This window comes from Rattus norvegicus, chromosome 2, assembly GCF_021556685.1.
Source record: "Rattus norvegicus strain SHRSP/BbbUtx chromosome 2, alternate assembly SHRSP_T2T, whole genome shotgun sequence".
Lineage (NCBI taxonomy): Eukaryota > Metazoa > Chordata > Mammalia > Rodentia > Muridae > Rattus > Rattus norvegicus.
The window spans coordinates 223,782,551-223,796,964 of NC_141535.1; the positions used below are offsets into that span (position 1 = coordinate 223,782,551).

At 38.5% G+C, this 14,414-nt stretch overlaps 1 protein-coding gene across 2 annotated transcripts in view; it reads right to left on the minus strand.

Moving 5' to 3' along the window:
- Window positions 1-236: 236 nt before the first annotated feature.
- Arhgef38 (Rho guanine nucleotide exchange factor 38) overlaps window positions 237-14,414 on the minus strand; it is a 131,263-nt gene continuing 117,085 nt past the window's right edge. Inside the window, 4 exon segments of one of the 2 annotated variants that reach the window (NM_001427634.1) lie at window positions 237-5,023; window positions 12,526-12,767; window positions 12,882-13,080; window positions 14,144-14,287. In NM_001427634.1, the coding sequence (NP_001414563.1) occupies window positions 4,838-5,023; window positions 12,526-12,767; window positions 12,882-13,080; window positions 14,144-14,287 (771 nt within the window). In that variant the 3' untranslated portion in view covers window positions 237-4,837. 2 annotated transcript variants of the gene reach the window in all.

Genomic DNA, 14,414 nt, shown 5'->3' on the forward strand with positions numbered 1-14,414 from the left:
TTTTTCCTCATCAAGTGTGCTACATGAAGCAGTTATGAAAGCAGCAACAGTATGTTTTTGTTTGGCTATGTATAACAAGGATTTGTAACACTTAGGTTATGTGAGCCATAGAGAGCTTGTTTTTTTCTTGAATAGCATTGAAGTCTACAGCTCTCCGTGTTGGCGCGGTGAATGAGTGGACAAGTGAGTAGGTACCTTAGTTTTCTGTTGTAATAAAATACTCTGACAAAAGCAACTTTAGGGAGAAAGGATTTATTTTGGCGTACAGCTCTCAAGGGATACCATCCATCATGATGGTGAAAGCATGGCGGCAGGACCATGAGGCCAGTTGATCAGCTTGTCTCAGCTGATAGGAAACAGGACATAGAGCCAGGCTATAAAACCTCAATCTAGCTCCCAGTGAAGGCTTCTTCCAGTAAGTCTTTACCGCCTCTAGGTCCCATAACTTTCCAAAAAGCACCACCAGATGGCAACAAAATGATGAAACACAGGAGCCAAGGGGAAACAGCGCAGTAACAACCACAACAGCAAGTGTTCTTGTATAAAGATTTAGGATTGACGATTCAAACTATTTTGGTCAGTATCCTTTTCCTGTTTTTCATATTGTAATTTATGAGATTAACCACAGAGTTTAGTGACTTGAAAAAATGAGACAAAATGACACTGAAAGAATGCTGGTCTTTCAACCCTTTTGTGTTAGTTTCCCACTTTGTAAAACACAATTCAGTCAAGATAAAATGAAAGAATACAAATGACCCCTGGTTTACAGTGCTTTTGTTGGTTTTTTTTTCCAGTAGTGTGCAAGTCATATCCATTTAGTAGCATCTGCACTTCAAGTCATCTTCCTGAAGCACTCACACACTCTGTAAGACTATTTCAGATCATTTCCAGGTAGGGGCAACAGATTGCAGCTCCCAGTAATTCACGTGATCGTGACACCAAGCAACTGCTACTCTACATGTAGTACTGACTCGCTGAACTATGATAGAGCAGGGTGCTTTAGACCCATGGTGAGTGTACCAGAATGTGACTCCAGTATAAAGCACATCTGTATTTAAAAAATTAGATTACTCCAGGTCTTCACAAGGGCATGGTAGTGCTTTTATTAGTTACAATTATAAATTCTTAAGACCTACAGGTTTCACAGAAAATACATCCATTTTAACAAAATGAAATTTTAAAATCACAAGAAATCAGAAATGCGATGGATACGCTCAGATGCCTCGGTGGAATTTTAAGCAAAACAAAACTAATTTAGTAAAAGTATCTTCTCGGGGATTTCCAAACACGGACATCTTGATTCTAGAGTGTTTTCTAAAGTGTTGAGTTCTTTCAAAATATGCAAATTTTACCTGCATCTAACTAGAGTATACAACTGTGAAAACAGTAGCTACAATAAGACCTCAACTTGAGATCCAGTAGACCTGAAGAGCTGTAGTTTGGACATTATATATAATTTTATATCTGTGTGTATATAGAGGAGGAAGCAACTACAGAATTAGACTTGTAAGATTTGCATTCTTTACACAGGATCTATTCCTACAGAACTCCAAGTCCAGTGTCTGTCTAGTCAGTGACTGAAATCACAACCTTATTGGCCATGATATACTGTATAGGATCATTTGGTCTGAGTTTTGAAAGGTCTAGGATTTTCACTAGTTAGCAATGCAGTGCATATATTAGGAAGCTATAGTTACTACAAACAACTTAAAGGGTTTTTATGTTTTATAATTTACTCCTGTTATTCATACAGCTTTGTAAAGTCAATGGGGGAGGATAAAGATCCAAGAAGTGACAATTCCATGTCTCAGTAGTTGAAACAACCGTTTTTGAAAACCACCCAGACTATGTTCATCTCAAGTAGCATCAGGCATTTTAAAAGTGGTTTCTCAAAAATCTGAATTGTATTTTGGAGCGATTTAGAATGCTCCAGCATTTGGCATCTGTTACCCATTGCTTCATTGCTGTGACTAAACGTGCATTTTTATCTTTTCTCTGCCTATCCTTCAAAGTCAATGTCTTTCTCTTAAGTATAAGGTAAGTTCAGAAACAGGCTTTGGGACTTTTTCATGATTGTGCACCAATGATAATTTTATGTTACTAGATGAATATTTCACACTGTATATTATGTATACTAGAAGTTTTAACGTGTGCATTTCAAAATAAAATGTAAATAAAATGCATATATTTTTATTTATTTAGAAAAATAACTACAGAAGCGTCCTCTTCATCTTGGCAAAAAATATCACCCACGTCAGAGGATACTATTCTGTACAATTTTAATTTTAAAAGGAATAAAAAAACACACTAGCCTGCATATATATACATATATATATGTACATATATATATATATATATATCTCCTATAAACTATAAACTTTCTTGGAAATTTATTTCTCTGGGGTCTATTAAAACAATGTCTAATTGCAAAATTACGAGTTACTTGATTTTAAGTAAAAAAGTTTTTAAAAAAAGTAGAAAATGAAGGTATTATATAATTTTTCAGAGCTCATTTCTAGTAATGGGCACATCATGTTAGGAAAGCCGCAGTTACTGGCTTCATAACAGTTCTCTCTCAGGAGCTGAGTGAAGGATTGATTTTCCAGGCACAGGTTTTTCAAAGGTCAAACAGGAAGCATCACTCCTAGTGTCACATCAGTAGACAAAACTCCTGCATCTAATCACTGATTTCAGCCAGAAAAGCACAACTGTGCTATTGGTATAATCCTTCACTGTTGTGTAAAACCTTGAAGCTTGGTGTGGTGTGCAGGTGTGCACGTGCACACCGCCATGTACCAATTATGCCTCTTTGAACCGTTTTCATAGTGTTCTTAAGTAGCAACTTCATATTTCTTTTTGCTTAAACTTAGGCAAACAAAGTCATGTGTTAAAACTGAATTCAAAGGGAAATTAACTTTTTTAAAGTCTCTAATATCTTTTAGAAAGTCTTTTGTTGCCCTACAACAAAACCAATGTCATGAGAATGTTATAAAACAACTTTAATGTTCTTAGTAGTAGTATAAATTGTTTCTTTCATGTAAAAATCCTACTTCTGCTTTGGGGAGAAGGTATGGTATTCAGTCAGCTACCCTGGGAGAAATAGAACTCTTTATTTTGTTATGGATATTGCTCAGTAATAAATGTAACCATATATATATGTATATATATGGTTATCATATATATGATATATTGTATATATTGAATGGATCAAATCTTTCAAAGTAACAAATCTTAAAACATGTCATTAGGAATTTTATAGGCAATTAAAATCTACTGTAATTATAAAAGAGTAACCACTGGAAATTAAACAAAATTAGAAGCCTCCCTGTTCCATGATCCTAAACACACTGTTTCTCAGTAGGCATCACCGTGGGTTTTCTTCTATAATCCCACTGCTGTCCTCTTTAGACTCTAAACTTTGCATGGCCGGGTACTGCATTGATTTGCACTGTGCTAAACCCCTCAATGTTATCAGAGTTCCTGATGTACAGCAGCTATTTGAGAATGCTGACCAAGGACACACATGCCAGGCATTTCGGTCTTCATAAAATATTCTCTATGGAGTTGTTGCCTCCAACTACTTTAGTTCTCCTTCCCTCCTCCTGAGCGTGTTCTCTGGTTCATTTCATCCCTGCGTCTGTCCTGCTTTCTCTTTTTGAATCCATTAATGTCTTGACTGAATATGCCTGAAATTTTGGAGGACAGTTCTCAGGGGAGTCGCCAAATTTAAAGCACAATGCCCTACCATGGTGCTAATGCAGTCCTCCACACCTCGTCTAAGTACAAACTGGCTGCTCAATGTATTTGCACCCTGGCTCTGAAGTAGGACGTGCACTGCTCATGTACCTCTAAATCAGAGTGATGCCGAACTGTTTCTTCATTAAAGCCTCGTCAGTAGTCGTTTGTGACAGCTTTAAAACCATTACACTTCCATAGTGCTTCATCACAAAGATAAGAATTACAAAGAATAAACTTTGACACTTCATTCTTCTCTCCCCGGCTCTCGTGGAAGCCCTTAATTTTGAAAAGCTGTTAAAGATTGAAATGTGGATCTGATTTCCTCCAGGCCCATTGTTCACATCTCTCTTTTGCACTCAAGGCGTGTCCGGTGTACTCAGTAGGAACAGACGTCGGAACCATGCTGCCTGTGCTCGACCCCCTCTACCTTTGCTAGCAGTGTTTACTCTTTACACTGCATTAAATCATGACCTAGAAATCATTGAAAGCAAGGGGCATCATGGAGTACACATTGAGTAAGTTTTTAATATTACTAATACCTTATGGTTTCCCTTTCATTAAAGATGCATTTAAAATGGAGCCCTATATTAAAGACTTCTAATTGCCTGTCGTTTTTCTGCGTAATTAGTTTACTCTGTGACTTATACATGCGTGCATAATCTGTATTGTGCTCATGCTGTATAAACTGCCAAGTATATTATGTGTGCATGTAAACAGGTACATGTACAAATAAGAAATGTGAAAAACAATATGTCTGAGGCAAAGTACAGGAAAAAAATTACGATAAAGTGGAAAAACCTTCCTTAGATCCACTCTTTGGTGATGATCAGTGAAAATATGTCTTCTCAAAAGATCTCTGCCTTTATAAATATAGTCAGAGCCTAGGCTGTTTTACCTGCTGTTTTTGTTGGTAGTATTTCTGTCAACCATTATTCTTTATACATCGGTGAAGGTGTCCTATTAGGAAGCAAGATTGTCCTCAAAACGTGGTACGCTGTTCATGCAGTTCCGAGGTCTCTTGCTTTCGGGTTTGAAGTTTCGTCGTCGGCTTCATGAGGTAGTCAATAAGCAGCTTGCCGGGGAAATGTCGCTCATTTCCTTAGGCATACGTCATCCTCCCAAGGTAGTTAGCGGGCACATACCCTTTCTGACCTTGAGTCTCAGCTAACCACCACTCTTTATTCCCACTTAGATCGCAGAACCTAAGTATATGGACTCTCTGGTACTCCTGAAGGCTGAGTTCATGGTCGCTCCGTGCTTGAAAGGCATGGACTGCATAGAAGACCTAGACCAAAACCAAAAAGACATATTGGTAGCAGAACTTAAAGCTTTGGAGAAACTTAACATGTTTTCGCCTTTCAGAAGCAACACTAGGTGTTCTTGGTTTTTGTTTTCATTTTTTACAGTCACATGGTCCAGCTCTTCCTGATGGATTTGATAGGATATGGCCTAGATTGGAAGGGAAAACAGGCATTTGTTTTCTATCGGAAGGAATGTAGATTGCCCATGCTTGAAGGCCATTTGGCATTTCTGTAAAATGCTTTTGACTGTTCATTCTTTGAATCAATCTCTTAAGATCTCATAAGCAGAAACACTGACAGACACCTAACATCTGTACGACAATGTTTCTGTCTTAGATATACGGACAGATATGGGGATGCGGAGAAGGGTTAGAAAGAGTAGATTAAAGACAGTCCTATTAAGTAAATTTGTAGTCATTTAAGTGGCATCTTGTGAGAATAACAATATAGAAAATATTCATATTAAATATTTTTGAAATGTAAAATTATAGGCTGGGAGATGACTCAGTGATCCAGACAGCATAAAAGGACCCGATCGAGACCTCAGTGCCCACTCATGAGCTTCACAACCAGTGGCTGGAACTCAAGTTCCAGGAAATCCAGCGCCCTCTTCAGACTCTGTAGATAACTACCCTCACAAGTACACAGACATGCCGGTGGGAACTTAGATACCTAGAATCACTAAATCATTTCTTTGATTGGTAGGACTATAAGTAATTCTCCCTGTTCCTTCTAAGTTCTTTAATTTTCTAAATCTTTATAAGTGCATCGAATAAAATGTATAACTTTCCAAAACTAACTGACCTTGAAGAAACTAATAAATTTCAATTAAAAATTTCTATGACCTCAGAAAAATACTTGATAGCTATTAGATAGTTATTAGTTAATTGCTGTTTAATTCATCTTTCAGTAAAATCATAAGACTGCTAAATTTAAAAAAATGTTTCCTTATGATATGAAATTAAGCAACTAACCAACATTTCTATAGTCATTTGAACAAACTTTGCAAAATACGTTATTGGAAACCTTAAAGCTCAGCTGAAGAAATAACAAATATTGACAAGACAAAGCCACAAGACTGCCACCACCACCAAGCTACACTTAAACAGGGGGTAGAGTTTGAAGGTAGCCTTTCATCAGGGAGGGGTTGATAAAGGAGTTAGTATGTCACATCCGCAAAGGTGGATGCATGAAAAGAGATAAGGGGGAGAAAAGGAAGGAAAATTGAGGACAAGTAGATCAAGGTTCCATGAGGCATGAGTTGACATCACTAAGAAGGAGAAGAGACTAGACAGGACAGTGAGACTTTTTCTGTAAATCTTAAACCATTACTCGGCTCAACAAAACTCTGATTCCATTGCCTGGTACCTTCTTAACAAGGAGCCTGAGGTATTATCCAAGAAAAGGAACCATATGAATGAGATCTAAATGTGTCCCCCTTAGTCCTAAAGTTATAATAATGAGGTAAAATTAGGAAGAAGTGATCAGGTCTAAAAGACAGTGCCTTCAGGAGTGGGACCTATTTTTATAAAATCAGCCCAACACCCTCATCTCTTTTAAGTGAAAATCTCCCCAAAAGGTGCTCCCCATGAACGACAAAGTTGACTTCATCAGACAACAAAAACGGTGACTTAATCTCAAACTTCTCGTCTCTACAACTGTGAAGATTTGTTGGAACGTCACTTGGTATATGCTATTTTGTTAATGGAAACTTGAATGGATCAAGGTAGGCCTCACACCCCTCAAGGGTCATGAATGCCATGCTACATGATACGTTCAGATGTTTCCTTGACCTAAAGGGTTTGGATGTCGTATAGGGGATTGTGGTGCATGCATGAAGACAGACCCTTGGAAACGGATTGCTTTGTTTGAAAGTAAAGAACAGAATGGGGGAGCTATCAATTATTAATTAAATTTCAGCAGTAATAAATACTTTTTTTTTTACAGAGCCTGTGATGGTTTATGTCACATGGGCTGTAACCTCAATAACCCTCTCAGCTAAGGGTTAGAAACATTCTCAACCACAATGCTAACCAGTGCTGCCAAGACCCCCATCTTCTAACTCCCAACCCTGTGCTTGATCAACTTCTTTTTAGGGTTTTAGGACTCAAACTCTTGTTCTAAGGGGGATACACAGTGTATGCCTGGAGAAAGGGTCTGGAGTTTCTCAAACGTCACCACCATTTGGTAGGTTTTAAAGTGACAGTATTGAATAGATCCACAAAATTAGTGCATGGTTAATTTGGTTTGCAAAATAATACAGGAGAGTGCTGTGCTAAATTATAGTCCCCAAGGAATCTATAAGAGCTGGAATCAGCAGCTGTAGCCATCTTTGTAATTTGAACCAATAAGAAATATGCTTTCTCAGGCATGGATTTTTCAGAAGGATAGCTTAGCTACTGTCCCATACCTCAACGCCCGTGCAGTCTTTCACCTTGGCACAGATTTCCTCAAAGGGAAAATAAATTTCGATTAGATATATTCATTATTATGTTTTTTATTGATGTTTTTTGACACAGAGTTTCACTATGCAACCATTGGCTGGCCTTAAGTCACTCTGTAGGCCAGGGTCACCTTGAATTCATAGAGCTCTACTTGCCTCTGAGTCTGCACTGTGGGAATTAAAAGTGTGTCACCATGCCTGGATATATGTGTGTGTGTGTGTGTGTGTGTGTGTGTGTGTGTGTGTGTGTATGTGTGTGTGTGTGTATGTGTGTGTGTGTGTGTATGTGTGTGTGTGTGTGTGTGTGTGTGTGTGTGAAACAAATATAATTCTCATGAGGCCATAAATTTAAAATTCAAAATTATGCAACACTTGTAGATTGTCGCGGTCCAGACTTATTTCAGATAGGTACTTACTAATTCTCATATAGCATGCTATCTAAAGGCCTTCTATATGCAAAATGGAATTAAGTCTGCTTTGAAAGAAGAGTAGTTTTTCTGGTCTTCTAATTCTTTGTATTTCCTTTGTTGTTAGAAGGAAAAAAATGGAAGTTTTCAAATTGTGGCAAATTGAAGAACTGAGGAATTTTTCCTTTTCAAATCTGAGTCTATGCTTTTCTAACTTTAAATGTGCTCGTGCTTTTTCCAGAAACGTTAATTAAAATGATATCAATATGAATCACAGTCACGCATTCCCTTTTTCTCTTGTTATTTTTGAAACGTTTCACTGTTTGCTCCTTTGCCTGTTGTAAATCTGCATTTCCTTTTATGTATGATAACCTGGCCATCCAGCTTAGCTCTCTGTGCATTTGATTTAACATCACCTATATAATGAGTCATCCACAGATTATTACCCATAGGCGTCGTACTGTTCCCTGTGGCGTCATTGCCACTTCTGAAGTCTCTTACTCTGTGTATTCCTGCATTTAATTTTTATTTTATAACTTCATTGCATTATGCAATCTCATTTTATTGATTTTATCCGAATTCTCCAGCTATGAACAATAAAATTCATAATGTATTTTAATTTTCCTTTCCAAAACTAAAAAGCTTTAAAAACCAGCATTCACTGTATTAGTTCCAAAGCCAAAGTGATTACATTGCATGAAAAAAATACCCATTCTTCTCTCTCGCCCTATAGAAGCAAGCTTTTATTTTCTTCATTCAACGATTATATATTTTCACCAATACGTAGGTTTTTATGAAGTAATCTGGGAATTTAATAAAAATATTTAAGAGGTTTAAACATGAGGCTTAAGAAAAGATTGTTTCTCAGACACTAAAATACACCTGAGACCTGGGTATGGACTCCCTAAGAGAGTCTCCCATTGTTGACATTAGATTAGTCATATATATGTAGCATTTGGGTGAATTTGAAGCTATTATCATAAAAGGATGGTTAAGAAACCAAATCACACCACAGGATGCCTCCTGAGGCATGTTTGATACCATTAAAACTAGTAAGAATAAAGGGAGCTCACAGGCGTGCAGGGAAGAAAGGACATCTTCAGTGTAAACAAGTAGTTTTAAGGAAAAGGTCTCAAAAGTACACAAAGAAAGTCAAGTGCCTTTTACTCTTTTTTCTTCTCCATCTTGTCCTCCCTCACTCCTCTTTATTCTGAGATAGTAATAAAAAGGAAACTGCATATTTTTGCAAACTATTTTGCTTTTAGAGCATTGTAAAACATCTTTCCATATCAAATATTCTCTTAATCTTCATTTTAATAGATTACTTAAATACCTTAGAATCAGCCTCTTAGATTGTTGGTGAACTTGGAAACACACAGCATAGTCAACATGCAGTATCATTATCATAAGTGATAATAAAATATAGGGCAAAGACCAGATCACAAGCTTGAAAAAACAACAAATCTGTCTGAAAATGTGCTTTCAATTGTACCTTATAGGAAAGACCAGATGCAAACAAGTACATTTCCAAAATAATTGAGGAAACTCTCTGAGGTGGTGTGGATGAAAATGGCCACCCAAAGCTCATGTTTGAATAATAGGTCTCTAGCTAGTGGAATTGTTTGGGAAGGACTAGGAGGTGTGGCCTTGTTGGAGGAGGTTTGTCACAGAAGCCAAGTCTGCCCATCTACCTGCCCTTGTCAGGGTTCACTTGAATCCTCAGTAACACTACAGGACAGCCTACAACTCCTCTTAGGATGTACTTCTGCAAGTCTGGAGGATGACAGAAAGAATCACCACTGTACAAAAGAGCAGAGCAAGAAACAGTGGAACCAAGCAATGCCTGGCTAAGCAGTACAGACGACAGCTGACTGTTTTTTAAAGTTTAAATAGCTATGCAAAAAACTTCTATTGGGGACACATAAGATATGAGATTTGACAAAGATATGATTTTCAACCATCTTCAGTCACCTACCTGGACCTCTATGCTATATCGGTCTTAAACTCTGACCCATAAATGCAAGTATTCACATACTCCCTGAGAAATGACAGAATGGAAATATCAGCCTGTGGCGAACATGAAACTATAATCCCTTCTCCTCATTTCCAAGGATGGAGAGCAGCTGCACTAGGAGACTGAAAACCGCCAGTCCACATGCCATTGTGGTCAGTGGTAAAGCATCAAAGGAATGGCTCCCTCCTGCCTCTGAGGTTTTCTTTCTCCTTCTGCTGGAGCCCCCACGGGGGTCACAGATCTTTGCTATAATGAACTGAGGCATACTCTCTGCTTGCAAGGGGGGAAACCCTCAACGTGAATGAGATCATTTTAATCTAAGTGAAGTTATCAGGGATCCCATGTGACCATTGATCCAAGATGTGCTTCTCAATCCAAATTATTACTAATAATGCCAGTATTTACCCAAGGCCAGTTGTCTATATTAACTAGTTTCCAAATTCAGAGGAAACAGAGAATAAAATGGATTTTATAAAAGGTATTTCCTAATTTGAGAAAGAGAGAATTTCCTCCCTTCCTCTCCCTTCTTATTAAAGAAAACATGTAGCATATAATTCACTTGAAAAATGATTTGGTATTTCCTCTAAAAGTAAAACATATATTTACCATGCCAGGGCACAAATCCATTCCTGGATGTCTAAGAGAAGTGAAATCCACATAGACACATACATTAATGTCCATAGAGACATTATTCACAATAGCATCAAAATAGACGTTGCCGAAATGGATTAAATGGCAAATTGTTAAAATGCTGTATCTATGCCATGGAATACTATTAGGTGGTTGAAAACGATGCAAAATACATATATTTACAGCAAGGATGAATATTAAATACATGCTGAGAGGAAAAAAGCCAGCTACAAACCCCATATACAATTCCATCCATGAAAAATATATAGAAAAGGTATAATAAAGAATGGAAAATAGATTAGTGATTTTCAGAAACTGGGTGTGGGAAAAAGCAGGGACTGCAAATGAATCGAAAGGATCTTTGGGCATGAAAAAAATGTTTGAAATTAGTTTGCACAATTTAGACTAAATATACTGTAGCTATTCTAAAAGTCACTGGATTTTACATTTAAAACGAGTGAATTCTATAGCACATAAATAAGACTTAAATAATGTGATTTATGAAGGGCAGCTCTGTAAAGATTTTCTATATATCCTGTGACCCCTCAATACATTTTATTAATTTTCCTTACAAATATATTTATAAAAGCATACAAAAGGAGATGAAGAATATGCCTGGAATTATTGTTTTACACTTTTAAATAAATAATATTGTTAGTGTCTTTGACTGGGTTAGTAATTATGTATCTGACTGATTTTATAAAATGGGTGTGACAGTATGTGCCCATAGTTATGCCGCTGAGGAGGCTGAGGTGAAAGGACAGCCTGGGCTGTATCATTAGATTCTGCCTCAGCAAAGATATAAAAATGTAAAGATACTTCAGAGAATTGTTTTAAGAATGAATGAGTTATATAAGTAGAGTGGTATTTAAGTGTTAAAAAGGTAACACATATAATATGTTTTTTTGTGTGTATATATATATATGCATAAAATTTATCTGAAAGACAAGGTGTCTTTGAGGAATAGGAGAAAGGGGAAAGGAATGAGCAATTTCCATTTAGTTTATCCATATCATTCATTTCTACATTCTGAAAATAAATGTGTCATCCCAATGGGAAAGAAATTTAGGCTAATGAAAATTAACTGTGTTAAAAAGGTGGAAAATTAGGTGGTCACTACTTGGAGATTAATAGTTGAAAATACTGATACTTTATGAGGTAGCAAAAACGAACCTTACATTATAATTAGCGTGCCGATTTATGAAGGGGCCATGCCAGTGATCTTTGCATTGGCACAACCAGCGAAAGGCAAGCGGGCAAGCTTCCGTGGTTAGCAGGCGGCATTAATAAGTGTCCAAGTCCTCCCCAGTTCAATGAAGACATTGCTTCTAAAGCAGTGGCTCTCAGCCATCCTAATGATGCAACCCTTTAATACAGCTCCTCATGTGGTGACCCCCACCATCAAACTGTTTTTGTCCCTACTTCATGATTGTAATTTTACTACTGTTATGAACCATAGCGTAAATATTTTGAGTTTTTGGATGGCTAGAGTGACTCCTGGAAAAGGGTCATTTGACCCCCACCTCCCCAACACACACACACACAAACACACACAAAGGATCGTAACGCACAGGTTGAGAAACACTCTTCTGGCTGATTCAGAGATAAGTGCCTACCTGATATTGATGATCACAACTGAACAGCCTTTCTCCAGCGGTGGAGCGTTAAAAAAGAAATTTCTGACTACGATGAATATTTACCAGTAGATTAGTGATCGCTATGATTTGGACCTATTCTGGGTCGAGAGTTCATCGTGTGCATCGTTTCTAGTCAAAACAACAACTCTGCAGTAAAAGGATTTTCTTTTCTTTTCTATTTTGGAGGAAGCGAGTTTAGAGAATTTAATTCTTCGCTCAGCAGTCCGCAGATGGTATGCGCTAACTGGCCTAGGTCTCTTCAAGGTCAGAGCTGGCAGATTCCCTATCTGTATTTCCGCTCCATGTGAGCAGTTTGAGTGGCCAAGCATTTTAACATGAAGGCTTAACGTCTTACCTGTTCGTCTACCTCTTGAAAATTATCCGCATCAGCACCATTTGTTTCAAACTTCCCGCAAGAGCCACTAAGAGATGAGCTGCTGTCGCTTATGCTGACACTGTCACCGGCCGGCCGGCAAGACACAAAGAGACTGATGTTCTCGAAATCGTCGTCACAGAATCTGTTCTCTGCATCCACCTTCTGCTCTTTCCCTGGATTGTAGGGCCTCAGGAAGGAAGAGTACACGTAGCCTTTTACAACTGGTAGAAAGAGGAAGAAAGCACCAGGGTTATGCGAGGACCATCCCCAAACACGCAGAGACTCCTGGGAAATTCTCAACCTGAGGCGGGTTAGTCTGTGGGAAAGAAACTTACATCCGGTGTCAACAAACCACCTGCTTGTACTCCCCAGGGGATCCTTCTGCTCCAGAACAGCTACCAGCTCCCCTTCTAGAAGACTGACGTCATGTTCTTGTGTGGCATTACACTTGCGCTTAGCTCGGTAGAGTTCCTCTGCTCCATATGTGGATAGAAGTTTGGAGCGGTGAACATCAGTTTGATGTGGCACTTCTGGCTGGGAACAGTAAGAAGCCCTGATTCAGATGGACGTACAGGGAAGTCCTCGTTGAGTCCATAAAGATTTTCCTTTAGAGAATTATTTCACCGTATAAGTTATACACCAATCTGGACACATGACAAGGTGGATGCTTGGGTCGGGCTGTTCGTATAGTCAGCGGAGATTTTCAGTTTTAAAATCTCCAGTAAGCACATGAGGGCAGTGTTGTAGAAAAGAAAGAAAATTCAATCAGGCATAAGAAGGCAGAGGCTCAGGGGCTGGCAAGGTGGCTCGGAGGATAAAAGCAGATGTCCCCGAAGCCTGGCCTGCCCACTTGAGTTCAATCGCCAGAATCCACAGAGCAGAAGGAGAGAACCATTCCTATAAGCTATCCTCTGACTTCTAAATGTATCCCCCCACCCCGTGCCTGTGCGTGTGTGTGTGTGTGTGTATGAGTGTGTATGAGTGTGTATGTGTGTATGTGTGTCTCACACACACACTCACGCACACGTACCATAAATAAATTACATTGAAAATTTAAAAACAGGTTCAAAGATGACAGAAGTCCTAACAACTCCTGACTGTTGAGTGATATTTTACTATTTTGTATTAATTTCTTGCATGGTGAGTACTTTGTAATTTTAATTCAGTAAATTGCCTATGTGCATCTTTTCCTGGGTTAACAAGGAAGGAGTCACGAAGGGATGCTTTCCAAATGCTGGCACTAAGTGACGTTGAACAAGAAAAGAAAAGAAACTATCTCTGGAGGCTGGAAATAAAGCAGATTGGAAATGAGGGGCTACACTGTATGGTTCGTCTCTTTAAAACCCTAGACAACAAATGTGAGTATCCACTGTGTGTCAAGGATGTTTTGGGACGTTAGGGAACTGTCATGAGTAAAACAGAAACGAGCATCGCTTTCCTACAGAGTTTGTAATATACAAGGTAGAAACACTAAAATAAACACGGAGCATGTTGTTTGGATGGTGGATGGTATGGACAGTGTGGGGGATCGATGTGCTACAATTTGGACAAGGCAAAGAGATGATGTCTTCACAGCCATGGGCAGTGCTCAACTCACCAGAACCTGTGTGGGCTTCTTCTTTTCAAAGCTAAGTTTCCTCTCAATAAAGGTGGCACTGTTGTCCTTTACAAAATTCAAGCTGTGAACCTCTTCCAGCACTTGATTCTGAATCTCTGAGATGCCCAAGACTGGCAGTGGCACCTGTGGGAGAAACAGTGTGGTGTTTTCAGATAACCAATCACACTAGGTATTGACTCTGCCGGGGTTGTGGTGGTGCTGGGGGTAAGACAGAGCCACAGTGAAATTTCAGGGCAACTTGATAGTGTCT